Source organism: Cebidichthys violaceus, unplaced genomic scaffold, assembly GCF_023349555.1.
Source record: "Cebidichthys violaceus isolate CVI_PGR_0920_01 unplaced genomic scaffold, fCebVio1.0.p SCAF_3, whole genome shotgun sequence".
Classification (NCBI taxonomy): Eukaryota; Metazoa; Chordata; class Actinopteri; order Perciformes; family Stichaeidae; genus Cebidichthys; species Cebidichthys violaceus.
This window is the reverse complement of record NW_027176483.1, coordinates 13,186,604-13,212,531: the sequence shown is the minus strand read 5'-3', so window position 1 is coordinate 13,212,531 and position 25,928 is coordinate 13,186,604. Positions and strand designations below refer to the sequence as shown.

Below are 25,928 nucleotides of genomic sequence, written 5' to 3'. Positions count from 1 at the left end.
AAACATTAATACATGGAAGAGGGGAAGATCTGGACAAATATCACATTTGGGCTCATTTTCACAATAACATGGATAACGGATGTCATTATCTTAACATGAAAAATCTAACCGGTCACACACACACACACACACACACACACACACACACACACACACACACACACACACTCACACACACACACACACACACACACACACACACACACACACTTTACAGCTGCTGAAGAGAATGTTTCACTCAGACCGATTTTTCAGTTGGGCGGATTTTTTCCTGTTTCACAGCTCCATGTCGGCCCGAATGCCTGTATTTTTCTATAGTATAGTATCTTCTTCTTATATTTATTCTTCTTATGCATCTTATCAGTTTTGGTCACACAGCCATTACATTAATCACAATTGTACTGTTTGGGTAAAAAGAGGTTGCATATCAAACAACATACTGCACAACATAAGCTTGTGTAGCAGGAGCAAAGAGGAAAAAATATTGTCTAGTAAATCCCCAACTGACACTCAATCAAATGTACTTCTTCACAATAAACTGCATTTCCACGAGAATGCACCGAATGAGAATACAATGGCATGTATTTCAAAATCATGAAACGTTAAATGTGTGGTGCAATGATAAAGCACAGTTTCCTTTTCTGTGACAGTTGGAAAACGTTCCATTGAAAAAGAAATGGAGTGCACAATAAAAACACAACTAGTCTATATTTTTACATTTGTGTCATCTCTGAGTCATCACATTATTTTGACTCCATCACAAACGTGGGTCTCTGTTTTCGGCCTCATCGTGCTGTACGTATGTTCTTGTACTGGCACATGAGCAGGTGCTTGAAGGTGTTTTTGAAGGTGGCGTTGCAGAGGGCATAGCAGGCTGGGTTGACGGTGCTGTTGATGTAGCAGAGCCAGTAGCCGATGGTCCAGAGGGAGTTTGGGATGCAGATGGAACAGAAGGTGTTGATCAGGACCATCACGTTGTACGGTGTCCATGTGGCAACAAAAGCAACCAGGATGGCCATGATGGTGCGGGTCACCTTTTTCTCCCTGGAAGAAATGCCCTTCCTTTTCCACTTTGCCACAGCATTCTGCTTTGTCATCTGGAAATGAGAGTAGAAGATTTATAAATTTAAAGTTTTTAAAGTGATACCATTTGATTTAGTTTGGCAACGTTTGGGCATTGGAACAAGCTGCAAACAAAACTTTGACAATTTGGCACTTAACAAATTGTTTAAGGCTAACTTGATAGCTAACAGTTAATTATTTACACATCCAGCAGACATGGAACAACATCAGCTTTCTTTTTAAGTCGCGTTTCTGGCCACCTGGCAAATGTATGTTGAATATTCACTCTCTTTAAGCCTGTTCTTAGTTTTAGCAGAGTCATAAAAGTTATGAGAAAAACAAACAATTATTTTTCTGTATTGTTGAAATATTTAGATATTTTAGTGTCTACATTTATGCTTTGAACTAAATGCAAACATCGGCATGTTAGAATAACAATGGATATTTTTTATCTTTAGCATGGTCATCATCTAATTTTCTAAGTAACAATAAACATAAAGTACAGTTGAGGCTAATGGGAATGTGTTAAGTTTTGCAGATAATTAAATAAACTAAAGTATTGGACAAATAATAAATATATATATTAAGTTATTACAGTTCATCCTGAGGAACATGAATGTCTCAACCAAATTGTATGACAACCGATCCAATAGAGACATTTGACACAAAAACACGATGTGAACCTCCTAGTGGTGCTAGAGGGTCGGGAGTCGCTAAAGCAATTAAGCTTCATCCTCTGGGGACAATGATTATCTCTACAAAACTTTATGGCAATCCATCTGATAGTAAAGATATTTCTGTGTGGACCAGATTGGTGGAACAACCGCCAAGCCGCCCTGGAGCTGTAAATCTGATTGAATTTGTGTTTTCTTTAGTCAGCTGAATTACAATGTCAAAGCTTTAACTCAGTAAACAACTGTACCTTAAACAGTGTCCTTGCGGCCAGACTTTGTCTGTCAACAGCTGAGGTTTCTGGAGACGATGTTTGATTTGTCTTTTTCCCCCCATTGAATTCTTTCTGTGATGTAGCCGGGGCCTCAGTGTCCTTAGACGTTGACGCGTGGTTGCTGTCCTCTGTAGAGTCCACCTGGTCAGTTTGTTCTTCCTGTCTTGGCCCACTTCCATTCTGCTTCTGCAGCATTTCCTTCTCCTTCCCATTTTTAGCCTCCACCTGAGCTTCTCTTGCTGTGATGCAGTTGTTCTGGCGCTCACATCCCTCCTCCTGGCTGTGAGAGGGGCCCTCTCCCAGACTGGTACCTGAGGCCTTCCTGCTGTCCCTCCTCACGCGGCTGCGGCTTGCCTTGGATATGCGCCAGTAGAGGTGGATCATGATGGCCACTGGGAGGTAAAAAGCTGCTATGGCTGTCCCAAATGTCACCGCAGGATTTGAGAAGAACTGGATGTAGCACTCACCTGGCGGCACGGTTCTCCCACCCACAATGAACTGCCAAAACAAAATGGCTGGAGCCCAGAGGATGAAGGACAAGACCCAGGCCGCGGCAATCATCAGACCCGCCATCTTGGTGCTACGGCGGGCCGGGTAGCTGAGCGGTTTGGTGACACAGAAGTAACGGTCAAAACTAATGATGAGCAGGTTCATGACTGAGGCGTTGCTGACAACATAATCAACAGCCAACCACAGGTCACACACCACGGCTCCCAGGGGCCAGTAACCAATCACTATATAGACAGTATAGAAGTTCATGGAGCAGATGCCAATAATGAGGTCTGCACAGGCCAGGCTGAACAGGAAGTAGTTGTTGACAGTCTGCAGGTTCCTGTTTACCTTTAGAGAAACAAAATGGGGCAGGCTGTCAGATGCTAATCTTTTGTTGTGCGTTGTGTGTTTTCTCATATTAGATTACCTCTCTGCACACAGTTGCACATGTTGTATTCTTATCTTTAAGTCTTGGTGTACTTTTCAAGGTGTTTAGAGATGAAACTTTAATCATAAATTATCAAACAAAGAAAACCCAAACCTTTATAGAAAGCATGACCAGGATGTTTCCAATGACGGTGATCAGACTCACAGATCCAGCCACCAGGATGATGAGAACAATCTCTACAGTCGAGTACGGGCTTCCAGAGGAGAGGCTGGTGCTATCACCACTGCTGATGTTGGTGGTGTGGGAGGAATTCAGAGTCTCCATGCTGTCTGGTTTTGGAAATCTGTCGCAGGCTCAAATCATATCTGTAAAATACCTGATAAACACAAAGAATATGACGTAATCAGCCTCTTTAAATATTTTTTTGCCTTTTTTGTGATGCCAGTTCTTTCATATTTGTGTGTGCTTCTTTCTGTCTGCACAGTTACAGATACAAAATCATGCGTAGCTTTCAGCGTGTAAACACTTTGCAGGTGTTTGAGTGTTTTTGAGCTCACAGCTTTGCCAAGGTGTGAAGGATGAACAGGTGAGCAAATATGGGCTGCAGCAGCTGTGTTTAAATTATACAGCAGTGTCCCTCATACTCATATCAGAAAAAAGACATTAGGAGGGTTGGAATCTGCACAGTTGGTGTAATCTTCTATCTGTAAATCAGCTGCTCACCTCTACAGAGCTATTGAATGACACAAAATGCCCTTTGAGAGTTTCTAATCTGTGAATGTGAGCAAATTAAAGAATACAAAGGCATAAAGGATTCACTTCATCTCTTACAACATCTCTTAGTTCTTTCAGTGTGTGTGTAAAGACAGATTTCTACCCACGCTGAAAATACAGGCTCTCATAAAGGCATCTACTAAACCCGTGTTCTTTTGTATATATAATGGGTTGTGTATTCAAAATGTCCCCAGGCAAGCAAACAGACAGCAAAACACCACAATTAAGGCAAAGTATCATTACGGTTACTGTTATGTTAAAAAACAAGAAACATCAGGATATAGACCAATATACACACCATTGCAATGTGATTAACTGATGTATTTTGATCAGAAAATCAATGTAAAGACACTTAGTTAAGATCATGAAGGTTCTTGCATACTGCTAAAACCATGTAAGTGACTCCATTAGGCCACTTGATAACATCATACTGTACCTGAGAGATGTTTCCTTCCTGCTCTTACAGCCCGATGAAACTTCATTACAGCATCTCTAACTCTATCACTTACTCATCAAAGACTCATTCCGGGCCTTTTCTGTCGCAGATGATAAAGAGCGTGTGTTTGTGTTTACGTGTTTAGTTTAGCTATAATTCTCACAACCTTGTCTTGACAGCCTGTGATTTTTAGGTTTAACATGTTAGGACGTTTTGGTCTCATATTGAATTTAATGTTACTTGGTAAGATTTTTGCTAAAGAATCAGGGTTAGGTTAGAGTTAGTATCAGGGTTAGGCTATGTGTGTGCACATGGTCAGCCCTTCATATCCATGCTACTGCCAGCCGCCGTCTGACTTCCATTGCTCCTAAAGTAGTGTTATTATGGTAAAGATGACCTCTGAGTGAGGAAAACAGCATTACAACGGTTTTTCACTGAAAAGGGAAGAATGAGTGGAAGGGTATTTAGTTGGTTGCAGTCTGTAACCACGACGCTAGATGCCACCAAATCCTACAAACCGGTCCTTTACAGGGACTCACCGTCTATTCTAAAACAAAACACAGGTCCCCACAATGTAAACTCTTCCATTATACGGTTAAGACTTTGCTTCAATTCAATTCAATTTCATTTAAATAGCCCAATATCACAAATTTGCTTTGTTTTACAATATGTACAACTGCTCAAAGTTAGGTTCAGAGTAAGGCTTGTAGCAATTGCTGACATAAGGCTAGTCTCTGGGGAATTAATGTGGGTCAATGCAAAGTCTTCCTGCGCAGTGGTGGAAGAAGTATCAGTAAAAATGATTACAATTATAATCCTAGTTTAATAGTTATGAAGTACAGAAGTATGAGCATTTTTAAATGTCCTTACTGTACATCTGCAATAAGTGATTTTAGGCCACTTGGGGGGGCAGCAAAAATATCACAATATGTTGTCACTTTTTGGGTTTATATGAGGAACTAGCTAGCAAACAGCCACTTATTTACACATCCACCAGAAATGGAGCATATGGAGTCGTGTTTCTGGCCACCTGGTGAATGTAGGTCCTAACATCACTCTCTTTAGCTGATATATGCTCCACTATGTTCACCAGCTTGCTAACTGTGTTTTTCTGTTGTTTGTTTCCCTAAAAACGACATTATAAGAGTAAAACAGTAAAGTTGCGGTCAGAGAGATAAAATGAGCTAAAACTCATTACATTTTTCCTGCTGGTTTCAAACATTAAAATCTTTAAGGAGGTTTCCTAAAACAGCCGAATGTCACACTTTTTATTCTGTTTCATCTGTATTTTTGTATTTTAGCTCATTTTTTGATCTTCTTATTTACTTTGTTTTAATCCTTTTGAATAGTATTTATGTGTCTTTTTATATGTGTATATATGCAAAGATATACATATTTGTATATATATATATATATATATATATATATATATATATATATATATATATATATATATATATGCAAGGCAACATAAACATATATAAACAAGCTGTCTAATAAGCTTATAAGCTTGTGTGAAGATGCTCCCATGTGATTGATGTGAAGTTGGTTAGTAACAGAGTGGGAGATCACTACCTGCTCACAAGTTTGTCCTCACTTCTTCCCTTCATTCACACTAATAAGACTTACATTACTGGACCTCCCTAATTGTAATCCAGGGCTACTGGAGAGAGTCAGGGAGGCAAACAGTATTTCTCTGACAGGCACAGAAACATAGTAATTAGATCCAGCAGATGCTGCCTGCAACAGCTGTACCGGTAATAAGCTTCTAGTAGTACTCATCTGGCTGGGTGAGCTCGGCTTTAAAAAGTCTGTATGTCTTTGATATCATGAACAATACAACAGTCCGCTGCAGAGTCAGTAGTTATTGGCAGATAAGAAGGGGCTTGTTTGCAGAGACAAGAGTGTACGTTACACAGTTTCATCAAAAGGAAGATTTAACGATGGGATCAAAGAGTTGTAGTATTTAATTATTTAATTGAAAAAAAGATTCCTATCTCATAAATGTATTTTAACGTTTAATATATTTTCTCAGGACAAATATTTCAAATGGAGAGTCTGTCACATCATTTTGGCTGTTTGCACAGATGGGATTTTAACTCAACCTGCAACTGCAAAGCTTGTAAATACACATGTATGCATATGACATTGACAGAAAGACCAAAACAAATACAGTACATACACTTACTTTTAGGCATTGTTTGAGGTCACACACTTTCTAATTTGTAAAAGCAACATTTGACTAATATGTTTTTTTTTCTTTTTTTGTATTTTAAAGCAAGGTTCCTGAGGTTGTTGCACTAAGTTGGTTTGCCACACAGGTTTGTTGTGATTTCAGAGAAGTGAGTCCTGAATCTGAAGAGTGGGAAATTTCACATCAACCTGAGCTTTGGCTTCGCACAGCAGTGTAACAGACAGAAGAGAAAAAAAACACTGAATATTCAAAGCTACACATGGAGCCAGAAAGAAGAAGAAAAAAAGAAAAACAAATAACGGAGTGAACAGTGTGGGAAGGACTCCAGAATAAATCTAAAATGATAGTGTGAAGAAGAGATGGCACACAAAGAAGGGAGTTAAAAAGGATATTTTTAAAAGAGAGGGGATTCAAGCTCAGGGGACAGAAGTAAGATAGTTAATGAGCAAAGATTAAAAAAACATGATTTCAGGTAGAAGCAGTTTGAAATCTAGTTTCCCTCTGAAACAAACGTAGTGTAATCAGGGGGATTCCTCGGGAGCAGGGAGACCGGGGAATCCAGAGACGGGATCTGGTGCTGGTGGCTGATTGAAACCTTTCAGCAATGATGATAAACATTTCTAAAACAGCCTTAGGGAACAATAAAACCCAGTTCTACTCTTCAATTATTAGAAGCATCCTCAGGAAGCTGAAACGACATGTGGAGGGTAAAATTTCAATCAATAACGGATCACATTGTAATCCTAGAATTTTCCTTTTGTTTGTGTTGTCTTATAGTAACGTTTTTATTAATATTTTAATGTTCCCTTGATACTACTTCATCTTTCTAAACTGGATCATTTTGTATTATATTGATAAGACTCACAAAAATGCCTTCATTTGACTCAGCATTGTTTAATTAAATGAAGTTTTTTCTACTTTACAGCATAAGAAAGCAGGTAAAGAAAAAATATTTCTGAAATATACTTGACTCTACTGGTGCCTCAGCTTACAGATATTAACATCTTCTCCAAGTAGCTGTTCCTTAACTTAGGGTCATTTTCTAAATAAGTATGTAAATAAGTGTCCTTGTCTGTGGTAGTTTGGCACAAATCCAGAGAAATGTTTTCTTACCTTGTCTGCTGGGAATGACATGGATGAGCTGTTTTAGTTTGGTCCATGTTACCCTCACCTCTGTTAACACACTGGAGCAGAGAGAGAGGCAGAAAGTAACCCGACGTTGATGTCGCTCCTCCTCTGACAAGAACCAGTGTGTGCGTGCGGGTGTGTGTGTGTGTTGAAGAGAGACAAAATGAGAGACTGACAGCAGGGAGGGGTTACGGGGGCTATTAGTTGTGTTGCATCCCTGAAGCTAGGGTCGCAAATTTGAATAAACAAAAGATGGAGCCAGAGAAATGTTTGTTTCAGGACCATGGAAAGCACAGGCCTCTCCAGCACAAACTCATTAAGTTCTCCTGTGTTACAAAAGCCATAGCTGATGATGTGGAGAGAAGTTTGACTGGCTGTGATGTGACATAAAATGGGAAAGCACTATTAAAAAGAGGACAAAAGGAAAGGGTCGTACTGCTATTCTGCTGCTGCAGGACTTTAACCTTTAAGACTTTGTTGTTTTGACCTTTTAACCAAACCGTGACGTAGTCTGCCCCAGTTGGTGGATGACCTTACTTTGATGGAATTACTACAAAGAATAATGGTCCATCTCCACGAAACAATATTGCAAATGACACGAGCAGCGTGCAATCAGACAGACCCCATGATTTGATATGAGAAAATATGAGATGATTCATTATGCTTTTCCTGGTCCAGACTTATGGCGCATTGATGACATCAACATTGGTCTGTTACTTTGTTTGGATGTAATGTAAACTGTAAGACTTCTGCATATTTTATATTCTGTGTAATCATTGTAAATTGAATGTAAATATTATATTATATTTTTATGAACTTAATGTGAGGGCAGTTGTAGAAAACTGCAGTGGTGCATCCACGATCATGAGCTCCTCTTCTGCTGTTTCCCCATTTGTCATGAACACAAATCAATATGAGGTTTTGAATGTGTGTGTGTTTTTAACTTTGTGTGTCTTTGGTTTCCTGTCGCCTGAAGCTCCTTTTTTCAATTTCCAAGACACTCTGACATGTCTTATTACTTAGAGTAGTTTTAAATGTCTAAAAAAACTAATATTTAACAGTATTACTCACCCTAATGATGTATGATAATACAGACCTTTCAAGATAGATTGAATTAGGCTCTGGTAATAAGGATAAGTAAGATATGAATGGTAAAACAATTCGACATTTTGGTAAACACACTTATTTAATTTCTTGCAGAGAGTCAGATCAGAAGACGGATACCACTTTCCTGTTTGTACGTTAATATGAAGCTACAGCCAGCAGCCAGTTAGCTTAGCTTAGCACAACAAAGCAAAACAGTTGAAAAATATTGGTAGAAGTCACTGCCTTTTTCACTCCTTCATCACCCCCTATATAATGCTCACTCAATAGTTTACTTAACAGTAAGCTGCAAATTGAGATTTCGAACATAGTATCATCATTTTACATCATGGCAGGTTATAAAATGATAATGTTTAGGGTTAAAAGGAGGACAGACAGAAACCATAAAGGATGCAGTGCTGCAGGGCATGCAATGTATATTATTGGGAAGCACCATAAATGATAAAAGCCATCACTCCTTGCACACAACTTCCAATGCCGTTTCATGTCTCATATCATTCTTCTTATTTACACACATTTGCTGACTTCCTCTGTTTCTTGTCCATGTAAGCACAAATGTCCCACACCATCAATTCTAAAAAATATATAAATCACATTAAGTCTCTTCACAGTAAGGTGGTTTTCATCCACCACTATGTGCATGAGGAATATAAAAAACAGCTAACAATGAAGCTCTTTTCACTTCATATGAAGCAAAGCCCCAAGGCTGCAGGGAAATGAGGTCATCTAGTTGGAGCCACAGCAGCTGTTTGAATGGAGAAGCAGCCCTCTATCTAACACTTCAGACAAAACATCCTTGTATTTTCTGAAATTCATTGGTGCATCTTACTGTCAAAAAAGATGTGGAAATAAGAAAATGTATAATGGAAAGAGAGAGAAAACCTCAAAGTCACACTGCCTGTTTTTCTTTGCTCACATAATGATATACTACATCATGTGCTAATAGGATAATGCTGATGACACAGACATTTACTGTAACTCCTCTCGGGGCCTCGAGCAAATCGTGACATTTTAATCCTCTGAAGATTCATCAAAGACTATAATTCATCATTGTGTTCAGGCAACTACTGGCACTGATTTAACCTGTAAATAAATTAGCCCATTTGTGTGTCTAATGCATTACCATTAGATTTGAGTAACAGAGCAGTTTATAAGTATTTTCGAAAAATAACCTGCGATTTTTGAGATCTCCAAAAGGTCGTTGAACGTATGCAGAATCCACAAAGACTCTTGATTGATTACCTCTGCTGCATGGTAAAAACATATTTTTAACCCAACACTTTTGTGTGACGTTATTTTGTATTAAAATAAATGATAATACCAAGTAACATACAGACAAATAGAACCTATGACAAAACGTTTTAATTTTGTTTCATGTTGCACAAATTGAACACAGACATCTGTCACTTTCGGCTACCATCTCTATTTGAAAAAGGAAACAGTGGTGGAGGTGTAAAGGTTGGTGGAAACGGGTGTAAAATATTTTTTATCATTCAGTGGTCTGAATCTTTTTTAGCCCTGATTGTTAGTACAGTCTTTGAGGATCCTGGAAAAATCTTCAGAACAGCAGTCAGTGTTGTCAAATAAACTTTGGAACAAACAGGGCGGGGCAGACAATCACAAAGGCAGGGAACCATAAATACTGGAGGTAAAACCAGACATGACACATGAGGAGAGTGCATTTTCAAACTTAAACAGGAAACAGACTAAGCACAAACCCAGGACCATGACACCTTTGGGCTTTTAAAAGAACGTCAGGAGTTTATTTTTCAGTAAAACGGATGCTTTGCTCTGTGACTCTAATCTAAGAGAAATGTAAACTGGGGCTATAGATAAATATAGCTACACAACTCCAAAAACCTCCTTTCTTACATCATACATGGTACATTTTGCAACCTGCACTGCCTTGTGAAATAAGGTCATTGTCAAATGAATGATGATAATGTTCAGCAGCACTACACTCTTCTTGTTTTCTATACAGCTTGACTGTTGGCTTATTTCCAACAGAAAGACAAAACACTAAACATTTAGAAGACAGCAGCAAAGTTCCATTACTTATCATGGTGAAAGGACACTGTGATTTATCCTCATGCATATTTTTTTAATTCACAACCTTTGCTTCACAAATGTTGCTCTAATGCTTGAGGCCCAAAACCTAAACTCTCTATGCTGTAGGTGAGTGATAACAAACAAAATAGAAACACTAATCAATTGTATCAAAGGGCTACCCAAGAAATTAGGTAAAGTTGTTGGATTATAAAAACACAAATTTAATATATCCTGACTTTTAGTCTCTAAAATTTACTTTTTGTTGGCTTGTTTTTCTGAATAACGACTGAAGAAAATATTTGTTCCTCTCAAAATGTACAGTCATGTGATGGAATCAGCAAGATAGCTAGTTAACTAGCCAGCCGCTAAAAAGTGAAATTTAACTTATGCTTCATCCAAACACTCTTGTCACAGTGTAGCAAGGCACATTGCTATTGCTAGATCAGTGTGGTTAGCTCAGCTGTGACAGATCAGGAGGTTAATCTGAACTATAAGCAACAAATGCCTCTTTTAACACACACTCACAGGCTGAGTAGTGACAAATAAACTGAACTCCATGTGGTGAAGTTTTTATGAACTGAATAATAGTGACAAATTGTATCTTTCTGAGGATCCACTGACACCAACTCAATTCAATTGTGAATCATTTGTCTGTAAATAATTTTAACACGCAGTTCAAATGATCTTTCTACTAACACATGAAAACACAGATGAAAGCCATCGACTTTGACTGGTCCCGTTAAAAGTCACTTCTTCGGCCAATGGTCACCAGCTGTCATGTTTCTGTCTCCTACTGATTGGTTTCCTACAGTCTGCTGCCATCTTGAGGACTAATGTTTTCCTCTTCTCTCTCCAAAACCTCACGGTGTAGTCTCATCTGCCTCACAGACCTGCAGACAACTGTCATATAGAGCATGCCACCCATCATCCACTGTTTTATATATATAATAATAATATAAAATATAAAGTGTGTAAAAAAATATTTAGATTATATGTGGCAAACTAAAAGCGAGACAAACACTGCATGCAACTGACTGGTTGTTGACAATAAAGATAACTAATGTGAAAACTGAAACCAATCTTAAAAGAGGAGGTGATCTAACCAGCCTGCATCCCTTTGCAACCCAAAGTCTCTCTCCAAATAAATAAAGCCAGCTCCAGTGCAAAGAAAAAAAAACAGGCTAAAATCAGAATCTATCTATATCATTCTCAGTTTAAGGTTCATTGTATTATCGGTTTCGACTTCGTTTACATGCTATAATGTAAAAAAAACAACAACAACAACATAATTTTCTTATACTGTCTGTCTCTATATACCAGTATTCACCCTCTGTCTGAAAGGCTTCGCTGTAGCACCTGGCTCATTAAACCCCCGAATGATAAACCCCAGACTGCTAAATTCTAATGAGCCTGCAAGAAACATATGAAGGGAAGCCAATGGCCAGCCCACAAAAATCATGATATGTCCCCTTTAACACACTTAGAGCTTTTCTATCGCTTTCAACTACATCTTATTTTATCAGCTGAAGGTGTTTGCTCAGTTGTCATGGAGGTAGCTGTGTTGTCATCATGTGACCAAAGTATGGGGCTTAATTAATATAAGGGCAACGGGACGGGTTGTTTACATTAAAGGATGGCTTATGGCGTCTTGAATAGTTTGTGAATATCCTTCTTGATCTCTCTCCAGCCGTCCGCTGACTCCAGGTCGATGTCCCTGACCTCAACCCAGGCGATGCTGTGACAGGTTTCTGTCTTGTGTTCAGAGACAGCTGATTTACCAAAGTCAGTTTTCTGTTATTAGATCCTGGAATAATTCTGGAGCATCAGAGTGCTGACAAACTGCTCATTTATTTCACCATTCATGTCACACTCATGAGGCTCCGTTGCTTTAAAGAGTCAAAACATTTCCTGTTGCTTGTTGATGATGTAGCATGGTTGTGTCAGGGCAACAATAATACACACCCCTCTCCACTCCAAAAAAAAATAATAAAAACTATTGCATCCTCAGCTGAAAACCTAGTACAAAGTGTTTTATGGTTTCATTATCAGAAAAGGGTTTTGTTCTGTTGACCTGATGGCCTCTCATCTCCTGCTCATGTGTTGCACATGCATATGAAAATCTTTCCATATTCACTTAGAGTGGATTGGGAAGAAATATGGCTCTTTAGTTTGCATGATGCAAGGCCATCTGCAATGGAAATTATATGTAAAATGAGGAGATGAATTCTGACCACAGCTCAACCCTTTCCCAGCCCATTCATACATAAAACCATCAAGAATATGACGGTTCACTTGAGGTCAAAGTATTTCTGATCATTGTAACAGAACATTTACTTTGATTTGATATTGCGCCGTATTTGTGTATCTATGCTGATCGTGCAGTCAATTCAGAAAACTGGGTGGTCCTTTTATGAGCATCATGAACAGATGTTTTTATTCATTTAAACATTTCATGTACAATCATATCGTTTGGAAAGGACTTATTCATGTTTTCATTGCAGTTCCAGATTGCAGGTGCACAATCATCCTCCGGTCATTTGAATTCTTGGATGTGGTGATGGAGTTAGCTTAACCACAGGGTGTAACCCTAGTTTGTGTCCCTTTATCACCTGACAGGGATGCCCTGCACTAAAGGACATCAGGCCTTCTCCAACCGAGCAACATCTCTTTGTAAACAACAATATTTCCTTTCAGCTAGATATTCTTAAAGTTGGAATGAGAAATTATATATACTTTTATATGACATGTTCAATAAATCTTGTGAAAGAAATGAAATAAGAAATTAAAGTCACCTGTACATCACATGTACAGGTGACTTTCAGATTCTCAAATAGCAGAAACTTTCAACACTGAAAGTGTCTCTGTTTGTGCAGGACGTGTCTGAGCTGCACATGCAAACATGTTACTGAGGATTGGCATCTCATGACAGAGCCTTGCAATGCAAATCTGCACTGACAGCATGGACGAAGTATGCATCACACTGATCTCTTGCACTGCTACTCCTGTGTTGCATACTCATCCAAAACAATTGTAATTGCAATGTAATTGCTGCTGATTTGCTTGTCTTGTTGTCTGATAGTTTGCAATACAGAATTTTTTTATTTTAATACGGCAATGAAATACAGTATACTGTAATCCTTCCAAATTAAAAACTGGTCAGAAATCCACAGAAGCCCACCAGAAAAAGTAAATAACTGATTAAAAGGGTTAGTTAGGTAGGGTAAAAATAACAATACTCGTGGTAAATAAAAATGATATGATAGTGAGTCAAAATAACGACATTATTTCAATATTTTGAATATTAAATCCAAACTATATGATAGAAATCATAGTAATAGTAATTTGAGACACCAAGATACCAAGTTTATATTTTGACTAGCTTTGACATTATTGAGTAGAAATTTCCACTTAACAATAATTAACATTGTGAGAAAAGCCAAGGCTACAAAATCTATATTTGGACCCATTAAATTGAAATTAAGAATCCGAAGTCAACATTGTGAAATTTTAAGTCAAACTAACTAAAGCGAGATTTTAGACGACCTTCTCATATGTAGTTTGTGTAAACAACTAAGTCAATTAAATCAAAATTCAAGTTCTCCACTATTTCATTATTGTTTTCAAAGAAACTCAAATGTTTGACTTTCCATACGTATTTTTACTTCGAGCATGCCTAACTTTTCATGTGTTTTCTTTTCTTGGAGTTAATGGTTCTCACCAATAATCACAGCAGACTGAAATAAGAAGCTTAAACATTTAAAAGAAGCCTGTTGCTCTGTCACGCATGCGCAATTCACAGGTATGTGCGAAGAACAGGAAGCGAACAAATTGTTTGCCGTCTACTCTTTTTCTGTGAATGATTCTGGTTTTGATCGAGCCCTTTGAGTAACTAACGTTAGTTGAAACACAACAAGGAGAGCCAGCTGTCGTGAAAAAAGCCGCACGTTGTGGTTAACTAAAATTTTAGTCTTGGTCGTGGAATCGGAAGCTTGAGTGCAAGGGCGTGTTTGAATCTCAAGTGTTAGAGAGACCAGACACACACCGCCTCCTCCTCCTCCTCCTCCTCCTCACTAGATGCTAGCTCGGTAGCCTTTGCGTGTTGTTTCACTCCTAGTTACAGTTGGGTTATAGTCTGCATTTTGTATTTATTCGGAGGTCAGTTTAAAGGAAGATGGGATGTACTCTGAGCACGGACGACAAGGCGGCGCAGGAGCGGAGCAAGATGATCGACAGGAACCTGCGGGACGACGGAGAGAAGGCTGCCCGGGAGGTCAAGCTGCTGCTGCTCGGTGAGAGAAAGATGGATGGACGGAGGGACTCGGTCTAGTTGCTGGAGAGGGACTTTCCCAATGCCCACCGCCTACTGCAAACTTAAACCCAACCTGTTACATATTAAAACATGTTTCTGTACCAACATTAGCTAATATATAAGTGTATTCTAGCTACGTTGAAGTTAAGTAACATGACGGGGTTAACTTGGAGGAAACTAAAAAGTGTTAGTTTGAGACATTTCAGGGCTTCTTATGAATGGGGTGGTTCAGTTAGCTATGAAGTTGGTGCTGCTTGATTTATTTATTTTTCTCCTCAGCAAATTAAATCAGCGCAGTCAATAAACCATCGATCGGTTCTCTGTGTGATTAGTTTAGTTCCCACAGTAGCTGCTAGGCGTTACTTGCCATCGCGAAGTCAGTAAGCTAATTTAGCTAATCAGTTAGCTTCTTAGCTAGTTTAGCGCACCAGTGGTAGCTTGGATTAGTTAGCTCAGAGACATCTTAACATTAAACAGTGTCTGGGATTATCTTTTCAACTACGCGTCAAATAATGGCGGTACTGTTGTGGTTCGTATTACATATTGTCTACATTATTACAGTTTAAATTACAGTAGCTAGCCACCCGTCACGTAAACACTAACCTAGCGTTAACGTTACTTTAGGCCGGGTCACTGTTGCTACAGTCTACCAGACTGGAAGACAATAGCTCATGTTTTTTTGGGCAAATTCTGAATAAATGTCCCACAATGCAACGTAAACGTTGGCGTTTGTGAGAATATCGATTAATATGGTGGGTTAGAGGTCATACCAGCTTGTCAACTTGTCTGTTTCTCTTAACTCCAGAGCTGAAAGGAAGGCTTAACAAAAACATATTTGCAATTATGAGTTAAAATATACATTACATTTTACTAGTAATGTAATGATATCAGTTGTATGACTAAATACTCTGTTTTTATCTAAAATGAGGTAAGCTGATAGTGTGTCCTTAGTGTGGTCATTTGAATACTATGGTTAATAGGACATGGATTTGCACTTCAAATTGTAATCAGCTGGAACAGGCAAATGTGTTGGTCACTGAACTGTAATGCATCCTTTTGTTCTTTGTTGTTAAAAGACATAATTTAAGTCAATGACTAATCCGATGATCACACCCCTGTATCAGTATTGCATCTCACAGTGTTATCTGGAATTGTTTTAAGGAAAGTAGCCACACCTCCTCTCTAATCTTCCTGGTAGCTGATGACCACTGCAGGCTGTCTCAATCAGGAGAAGACGGGCAAGAGGTTGCATAGCAACATTTGCAGCCCGGCTCACTGCAATAAGCATCCGTGGCAACTATACACACAACAGAGAAGGCTAGTGCATGCTAGCTGGATGGCTGCCTCGATCAAGCAGTTTCTCGAAAAATGCAACAGCGATCTGTGTCTTTTTAGTCGGACTCTGCTCAGACATGTCTGTGTGTCATTTCTCTACAATCACAGACACTCTACAACGCTCAGCCGCAGCAGTCGGTTCTTGTATGTCTGTGCGTCATTTGAGACGGACCTGATTTGAATTTTCATGGTAGTGGTTTTTCCCCCTGTCACGAGTCCCACCAGCACCTGTATGAGATGTCAGGGATTAGTTTGTGGATTTGTTGTCTGACGGGGCAATTACCGTACGTCACATGGATGGATTTCACATTTGTTGGATTTTTATTATTTTTATATATACCGTGTGAGTGTTTCTTAGCAAGACAGAGAGATATGCAGCTTTACCTTGCATGCTTATAGCAGCTCTGCCAGGCAACCCACCAGGGGTGTTTGCAACAAGGCAGTAATCTGCAACTGACATGCTCTTGAGACAAGTGTTTTGAGTGGGAGGACTGCCTCAGATGTGGACTGTTTGTACACTGCACAAATACAAATGCAAATCATAAAGATTGATGTTTGTTTGTGTGTTGCGGCATTTCCGCCAACTAGGGCATTACAAAGCAGCACAGGAGAGGCACAGTGCTTAATGTTCACTGGGGAGATATCTGCTTCTCACATGGCTCGGGGGGGAATGTGTGTTCCCTGGTCCAATATGGCCCTATCAAACATCCTTGCTCTGCCATAAACTTGAACCATTTTACTTCCTCCACTTTTTGTCATGATTTCCATCCCTTAAGCCTCTAAATTTCATCAGCTGAGTGAGGTGTGTGTGAGAGAGTGTGTGTTTGTAAATCAAAGTTAAGTGTGTCATGATCTTTGCAGTAATATTAGCTCTGCGGTGCATGGCTGTTTATCTTATGGGACGATAAATTGGTGTACAGTTCTCCTCACCAGGGAGCTGAGAGTCCCTGCAGAGGTAAGGTAATTAAAATGTTGTGTGCTCAGCATGATACATGCTCAGTATGTCACAGGGAGTTGGAGCTGTATGAGAGACTTTATACCAAACACATGTTTGGCTTATTCAAACGGATCACAGGTGTGCACAATTGTATGTTTCTTGTATTTCTTAACTTTTACTTGTGTTGAAGCCACAAGTGTTGTATCTTGATCTCACATAAATCATATTGTTTGTTTGAGAAGCATCTGAAAGCTCTGAGTCCAGTCAGTCAGTCTGATGCAGCGTTAGTTTGTAACCCAGGGATGTTTAAGCTTTGTGTAATCTCATTGACTGAGGATCCAGTTAATTAATCCAATTACACTGTGACCTGGCGAAACAGAGTCTTAGACACTTCTTCAGTGCATTATCTGCGACTGTGTAGCCTCTGATGTGTTGCAACTTAAAGTGAACCCACTTATGTACTTGACAGGATATAAGCTGCCATTATATCTTGGAAATTTAGCATCTGATTGTTGTGTTTTGACAAGAAGGCTGCACATCAACATATTGATTGATTTATTTAGTTTTAAAGTCTGGACATGTTTGTTCACACAGTGCATAAATGAATGACAATGTTCTCAAACCAGAATAATCTCTTCAAGTATTCTGATACCACACAGATATGGAAGCCTCATGTCAGAGGGGTTTGTGAATACTGTACCTACTTGTCTGACATCTGTGATTTGTATGTAAAATAATGAACATCATGTAACTGTTTCGACTATAATTCAATCTTCTATGCCATCTGTTCCCTGTTTCAGGTGCTGGAGAGTCTGGGAAAAGTACAATTGTCAAACAGATGAAGTAAGTGTCAACACCTTAACATTTAACACCTTTTCAGTCCCTTTGACTGCAAAACAAATGGCACATTTTTACTATATCTGCACCAGATCACTAGACACAGCTGTGATGTTAGTAATCAACAGGTGAGACACTCTTGTCACATTTGTTCACTCATTCACCTTTCCCCACACTATGGACAGTCAGTATTTCTATCTAGTAAATTGAGATATTGGACACCTAATTATAATCTTTATAACTGGCATGTATTATGTTGCATAACAATTTTTTAATAATCTTTTAAAGGTGGAGCATGGCGTTGTTGGATTTCGAGCAAATCGTAGTGTCAGTCTTTTTAGTGTGACTCACTGGATGTAGACTGTGGGGTTATTCCTGCCATTGGCCACATATTTCACATATTCCTCCCCTTCTACTATCTGCGCTATGAATTATGCGAGGACACCTCGTGCTCAGTGCCATCCGAGATGATTGTAATTGATTTAAAGAATTTCAAACAAGCCAGATAATTTTTCACCATCAGCTGAATGATGTGTGGAGCCAGACCTTTCTTTATCGCTGACATAGCGCTGTGGAGAAAGGTCTGGCTATGCGAGACTAATAAAAGTTCAATGAGTATATTATTTTAGTTTTACTAGGTATAATTAAAAACAAATTGTTTAAACATGACTCTTAACTTAAAAAAAAAAAAATCAAGTCTCATGACAAATCAGAATGACACGTCTTGATCCAGACGTAAGTATTACCCTCAGTCTCTTACACTATTAAAAGGCATTTCAAATTGTAAATAATAAAACAAATTATCTTTCAAAATATATATATATATTTTTTTTTCATGCATTTGTCTTAAAACACAATCCATTCTCAGCCAATAACTGCCAGTCGATTATAATAATCTATTCTATGAACAAATCCATGAAAAAGCTACTTGCAGGCAGAGTGCTAATGTCCTCTGGTTGTGTGCCAGGATCATCCATGAAGCGGGCTACTCAGAGGAGGAGTGTAAGCAGTACAAGGCCGTGGTCTACAGCAACACCATCCAGTCCATTATTGCCATTATCAGAGCGATGGGACGCCTCAAGATTGACTTTGCTGATCCAGCCAGAGCGGTGAGTGTGAGAATAACAAGGCTGGCATTTACACTGTTCTTGGGACATTATGGGTTGCATTTCTGTGCATTTATATAGGTCAGTGCTATGAGGGAAACAACTAGTTAGTCATATGTCACCCTTCCCTACTGGGCTAATTTCTTCTCACTTCCTCCTCTGCAGCAGGTCAGATAGAGCTGGTAGGGATTTAGTCTCACATTCAAAACGCTTCATTAAAGCAGTGGCTGACTGACATGAGAACCGTCTGTGGGTCCATGAGTTGATACGGTCACACTGCTGTCAACAATAATGAGTTTTACAGTAATAATCAACAAAATTTATGTTTCCCTTGATTTTTGTTGACTTTGTGCTCATTGGTTTTGTGTTTTGTATAAGTGAGTTTGTATGTTATTAGCGACATGCTTCGAATAAATACAGCGCATCATTCTGGGTAATTTTCATTTCTTGTTTTTGCTAAAACAGACTTCTGTTTCATCTGTGTTTCCCTGGCATAACAAGGGGTTTAGTCATTGCTTCAGCGTGACTGGCCTGGCCCTGTCATCGTGACCAATTTACACCCAAAGCTTTTCCTTGTTGATTTTATGCTTAATACGTTATTGAAGCGAATCTAATGTAACTGATACAACAAATGTACAAAGAAATGCTCCTAAATCTTCGTATCTTTTGACATTGAGTGCACTGCAAACTCTTCCCTAGCAAAGCTGTCTTATGTGTATATGAATGAAGTTGTGGATCCTGACTGTAATTGGAGGGGCTTTGTCTCGTTAGGATGATGCGCGGCAGCTGTTCGTCCTGGCAGGTTCAGCAGAAGAGGGCTTCATGACAGGCGAGCTAGCCGGGGTCATCCAGCGGCTGTGGAAGGATGGAGGCGTTCAGGCCTGCTTCAGCCGCTCCCGGGAGTATCAGCTCAATGACTCTGCAGCATAGTGAGTGGACTGCACTGCATACAGGAACTAGTGTGGGACTGTGCAGAATAACATTCTCAACTGTTAGTCTGCGAACCTTTCTATGGGGTTTCTAATCTATCCGTCTCTCTTTTCTCCTCCAAAGCTACCTGAACGACTTGGACAGGATATCCCACGGTGCTTATGTGCCCACCCAACAGGATGTGCTGAGGACCAGAGTCAAAACCACTGGTATTGTGGAAACACACTTCACTTTCAAGGACCTGCACTTCAAGTGAGTACAACCAACACAGTTAGTCCAGTCACCTAACTGTATGATGAATCCGAGTCGCCTCCCACATCTCCAATTCGTTGACTGATTCTAAAAGGTCTGGTGTTGTTTTCATTGACGGCTGTTTCCGTGGGTTGGAGAAACATTTGACCAATCAGAATTCAATAAGCAGGATGAAGAATGACGATAAAAAATAAGGCGCTACAGTCATGACACGCCGACTTATGTGAATGAGATGGACGCATCTAAACGACGAAATCCACATGTTTATCAGTGTGAAAACAAATGGACTGCTGGCATTAGTTAGGTCAAAACCTCAACCGACAACACGACTCCCTCAAACAAACACTGACAGGCATGTCACTTACCTAGTCGTTTCATTTGCCTCTCTAAAAGCAGTCAATTACAGACACCTGGGAAGAACCAGCACTGTTGATCAAAGTGTTGGCATATTATTGTCATAAAGTGCTCTACACTTCAGTAATGCGACAGTAGAAGTTGTGGTAATACACCATGGCTCCACGGAAATGTGGAATTAACAACGACTGACCGGATGGAGAGTCGATGTTGGGAGGCATCTTGTTTGTGTGGTATATAATTTATATCTGTGGTCTTTCTGCAGAATGTTTGATGTCGGCGGACAGAGATCGGAGAGGAAGAAGTGGATCCATTGTTTTGAGGGAGTCACCGCCATCATCTTCTGTGTGGCTCTGAGTGACTATGACCTGGTGCTGGCCGAGGACGAGGAGATGGTTAGACCCGTCCAACCTACACAACCTGGCCCGAATAATGTATTTGTTCAGCTTCTCTGGTTGGTTACCTGTGTGTGTGTGTGTGTGTGTGTGTGTGTGTGTGTGTGTGTGTGTGTGTGTGTGTGTGTGTGTGTGTGTGTGTGTGTGTGTGTGTGTGTGTGTGTGTGTGTGTGTCCTCTCATTCAGAATCGAATGCATGAGAGCATGAAGCTGTTCGACTCCATCTGCAACAACAAATGGTTCACAGACACCTCCATCATCCTCTTCCTCAACAAGAAAGACCTGTTTGAGGAAAAGATCAAGAAGAGCCCTCTCACAATCTGCTACCCAGAATATGCAGGTGAGACACACACACACACACAGAGAGCACAGAAACTCTCGATGCAGAGCAGGTGTGTTTTACATGCAAATACTGTACTTTGTATGTTGGTGTCGCACCTAAACTATTAAGTCCAGCCAAGTATATTTGGTGTTTATTAGTGGCTGTCTGCAGGTCCTTAACATCCTAAAATGGTCTTCAGTCACACAAATCCAATGGCTTGAAAGGTTTTAGCAACAAAACAAATTGATTTTATTCATAAATTATGTTTTGCAGATCTTACGGCTCCATTGGTTTTGACTTAACAATACATAAGTTGAAGGCAACATGTAGTGTAGTATAATTTTTCTACAAACTTTGCCAAATTATGCCATCACGATCATTACAATGATGCTACACATATAACATTCTACATAATATAACATTCTCTTAGTGATATTTGCTTTTTAGTCAGCCCCTTGTTGCCACTCAAAGGTGCGGCAGTCTCTGCAGATGACACAAAAATGTGTCTTTATTCTCCTCTCTGCTCTGCTCCTGAGCTGTGTGGGCTGCTTCATGTTTCACAATGTGTCCTTTGTAGGATTTATTGATACTCAGATTTCACAGATGTATCCATATTATCAAAATCTAAAACTGACAAATTCTGTCCAAGTAAAAAAAAAAAAACAAGCTCTCCACATTTGATATGTATAAACTGTGAAAAAAGAATGTTTGCGTGTTAAGCTATGATGTAAATAGCCAGCAGACCCCCATGTCGTGTTTCAGTGTGCAAACTTTTTTTAAATTGTATGTTTTTATGCAGCAACAAAACAAATCTCACCATTGTCTGATGAAACAAAGTAAAGTGTCAGCGAAGCTGCTCTGTAGCATGCTGGTTAAACTGCCATTGCTAAATACATATGCAAGTAAATAAAAAAACAATAATCAGCCAACAAACAGTATTTTACTCACTAGCCACTTTATTAGGTACACCTGTACAATCTAGTGCAACCCAATACAACAGCTCTGCCTTGAATTCTACTTATACAGATCTGATAAACATCCAGTTACTTTATGTCCATACTATTGAGGTCATAGTGGTATCATAATGAAAGTTGTTTTGAAATATTTTATCCATGTATACTGTATATTCAAACAATTACTTATGATCAAATGACTAAAAATGATTGGTATCGGACATGAAAGTCCCATTTCTGTTAATACCTAGTGGACACCTTGTGAGTTTTAATTATTTATTTGACAGTAACTACGTTTTTTATTTTATTCGTCTGTTACAAAGAAAAAATAAATTGTATTTGCTGAAACTCTTCGTTGTGACATTGTTGTGCTCCATTTCTCTCCTATTTGTGTCGTCTTCATCCTCCTTCAGGCTCCAACACCTACGAAGAGGCAGCAGCTTACATTCAGTGCCAGTTTGAGGACCTTAACAAGAGAAAGGACACGAAGGAGATCTACACCCACTTCACCTGTGCCACGGACACCAAGAACGTGCAGTTTGTGTTTGATGCCGTCACTGACGTCATCATCAAGAACAACCTGAAGGACTGTGGCCTTTTCTGAAGGTAACGCCTGCTGCTTCACGGACGAGCTGGACGAATAGTGAGGTCGGTCACGTTGTTCTCCTCTAATCACTTTGTTTTCCTCTCTTCTTTCAGGCAGCCTGGTTGCTGGCATGCCGAGTGACTTTATTCAAGGGGACTCTGACTGGAGGGAACCTCATGGACCCTGCTGAGAATGTCACTTTTAACCTCTTATTAACTTATGTTCATCTCTAAAAGTTTTAAAGACGGTGTGTAGAAAAACATCTTGTGTAAAATATATTTGTACGACTGTCTATGGCTGGGGATTTTTCACAGTTTTTAAAATGTGCTTGTTTTACCTTTTTATTATCATTATTTTAAATTTTTATATAAAAAGGGGGGCCTTGATTTTTTTTTTTTTTTTTTTTTTTTTTGTCCATGACTGAACACTTTTTGTCATTTGTTTGTAGGTCCTTGTGCCTTGCATGCTTTAGTTGCAGTGTGTTTATCATTGTTGAGTTAGATGTTAGGTTTATGTAAATGTTACCATTGAACTCTTCCCAAGCCGCCCCTCTGCCCCCGAGTTCACATTCCCTATTTTTTTCTGATGGTTTCATTGTCGCATAATTTTTTGCGTCCTTGGACAAACCAAACAAGACCAAGTCACTCTGTAGACCAATTCACTCTGACATACTGTGAGAGGTGTGTGTGTAAACCTTTTTCGGATGTGTGATTTGCATGTGTGCTGCGAGTGGGAGCTTTGTTTTGATTGAGGCCAAAAGCCTGCGTGTGCGTGTGCGTGTGCGTGTGCGTGCATGCGCGAGAACGTGTGCACAATATAAAACAAAGGGACTTTATTCCTCTACTTGTCATCCTCTTTCAAAGTTTTATTTTTCTAAGCGACCAAAAAGAAGCTACTCTCTGTAATTAACGAGTGCACGTTGTTGGTGTGCCGCTACAAACTGTAACATTCCTTATTGAATCAAGAAGCAAAGAGAAGCTTTGAAAAGAGGATGCCAATGGCGGCCTTGTAGCAGACAGTAGGACCATATGTAGATCTGTGTTCAGTGCATAGACATGGCTGGGTGCACTGTTATTGATCATGATGTGTGATGGTTTCAAGTTACATATCCCCCCTAGACCCTCAACCCTCTGTTTCCATTGGATGGGCACATTAGTGGACTAATCTCCATGATTTTGCTAATAAAAAAAGCTGCTATGGTAAAACCATGGCAACTTATGCAACAAACTGGTATTTCTCTGAACTTTATTTGTGTGTGTTAATAACAGATATGATAATAGAGCAGAAAGTTAAACTATTAAACTACATTTGTGAAAAACACATGCTTTTGATGTTTTGATCAATTTAAGTTGCTCTCATCAGATTCAGAGATACCAAATATCACATTTTGTTTCCAGAAGTACAGAATCAGCTTTTGTAAGCTTAGAAGTGGTTCTGGGGCAAATTCATGAATGCAGCCATAGACAAGAAGAAGATTCTCATAATGTCGCCTCTAGACATGTTCAAAGACTTTCAGAAATACTCTGCTCTGTTTAATAATTGTCTGTTTTTTAGACAAATAATCTAGTATGCTACTTGCAAATTCTTAAAATAAAAGCTACTCCTTACAAAGTACAGCATCTATAAGCACATGTGCTGGTCACAAGATGTCTCCTACTTCTCTGAAAAGTTATAGTGTATTTGTCCTGCAAGTCTCAAATCACATTTGGTAAGTTGTATTTCAACCAAACTAGTCTGATGTCACAAATCATCTCAAAAGTGTCAAACTCGGATTTACATTCACCAGGTGAATGTGAAAACAGCCCTTTAGTCTAAAACTGCACATAAAATCATTCTGCACAGTGAAGGTTTAACATATTTTTAAGTGGAGAGGGACTTTAATATTTATCCTTCAATGAACTAAAACCCAGTTCAGGATTCAAAGTCATCTGTCCAACAGTAAATAGTTCCATCTAGTGGTCCAGTAGTGTAACTGCATGTAATGACAAAGCCTGATTGCTGCTTGATGATCACAAAGGAGACAACCGAGGAAAATCTAATCACCAGTTTTAATATAATTAACAGATTGTTCCTGACTAAGATGTATTGGCCTCTTGTATTCAATCTCCATTGGAAACGCCCCAAGATTAGGACTAATTAGTCCTGAACTAGAATGAGAGTGATTTTCTTCCAAGCTGTGATGATTTAAAGCAACATTGAGGCCCAGAATCTCTTCCAGCACTCATGAGCCGATCAACCGTTAAAGGAATTAGTTTAGAGATAGTGATGGGATTATCAGAACAACTGTCCTATTCCACTCGTTTTTTATTTCCATATGATGATGGCCACTAACATCGTAGAAATGGGTCACAGCAGTGATGAGGATGACTCCTGTCTTGCAGACTTAGCTAAGCCATCACTGCTCAAGCGCAATGATTAGGCATTAGCTGAGAGGACACTATTTTTGGGAGGCATTGTGTGATTTAAAAGCTAACTGCAGAGTAATTTAGCTAATCCCCAAAGCCCTCCCAGGAAAATCAAAGAGTGTGGATATGAAGCTTCTTCAAAACGAAGGTGTGGTTTAGGATAGAGGAAAGAAAAGAGGATGGTGACTCTATTGTGATTGTGATCAAATGGCACATGATGGTAGACTGCAGCTGACCAGGGAGTCAAAGCAAATGGAATCCAATCCATTTATATATTGTCTAAATAAGCTCTTTGGTAAGGTCATATGAGGTAAACATCTGAGAAGACTAGAACAGATAGAATTCATAAGTGTGTTTTATATTATACAATAATTATGTGTCCATGTAGCCTAGGATTGTAGTTTAGCTGATTGGATGCTGGATTTTTGATACTGATATAGATGTTTGGGAGTTAAAAACTCTCTCTCTCTCTCTCTCTCTCTCTCTCTCTCTCTCTCTCTCTCTCTCTCTCTCTCTCTCTCTATAGAGGAATAGTTCAACATTTTTGGAAATCAATATTAGTATTATGTCTGTATGGTAAATATAAGAGGACAGCCAGCAGTTGATTAGCTTAGCTTAACACAAAGACTAGAAA

At 39.3% G+C, this 25,928-nt stretch overlaps 2 protein-coding genes across 2 annotated transcripts; one reads left to right on the top strand and one right to left on the bottom strand.

Moving 5' to 3' along the window:
* LOC137881358 (muscarinic acetylcholine receptor M2-like) lies at positions 1-3,357 on the bottom strand. The gene is made up of 3 exons (XM_068723271.1): positions 3,042-3,357; positions 1,985-2,848; positions 1-1,097 (listed from the first exon to the last, which is right to left on the bottom strand). Exons 1-3 carry the CDS (start codon positions 3,210-3,212, stop codon positions 786-788), a joined length of 1,347 nt encoding a protein of 448 aa, XP_068579372.1. The 5' UTR covers positions 3,213-3,357; the 3' UTR covers positions 1-785.
* Positions 3,358-14,388: 11,031 nt separating this feature from the next.
* Positions 14,389-24,116, top strand: LOC137880905 (guanine nucleotide-binding protein G(i) subunit alpha-1). The gene is made up of 9 exons (XM_068722474.1): positions 14,389-14,862; positions 17,955-17,997; positions 18,959-19,100; positions 19,869-20,026; positions 20,151-20,279; positions 20,899-21,028; positions 21,215-21,368; positions 22,717-22,909; positions 23,003-24,116. Exons 1-8 carry the CDS (start codon positions 14,745-14,747, stop codon positions 22,905-22,907), a joined length of 1,065 nt encoding a protein of 354 aa, XP_068578575.1. The 5' UTR covers positions 14,389-14,744; the 3' UTR covers positions 22,908-22,909; positions 23,003-24,116.
* Positions 24,117-25,928: the final 1,812 nt, after the last annotated feature.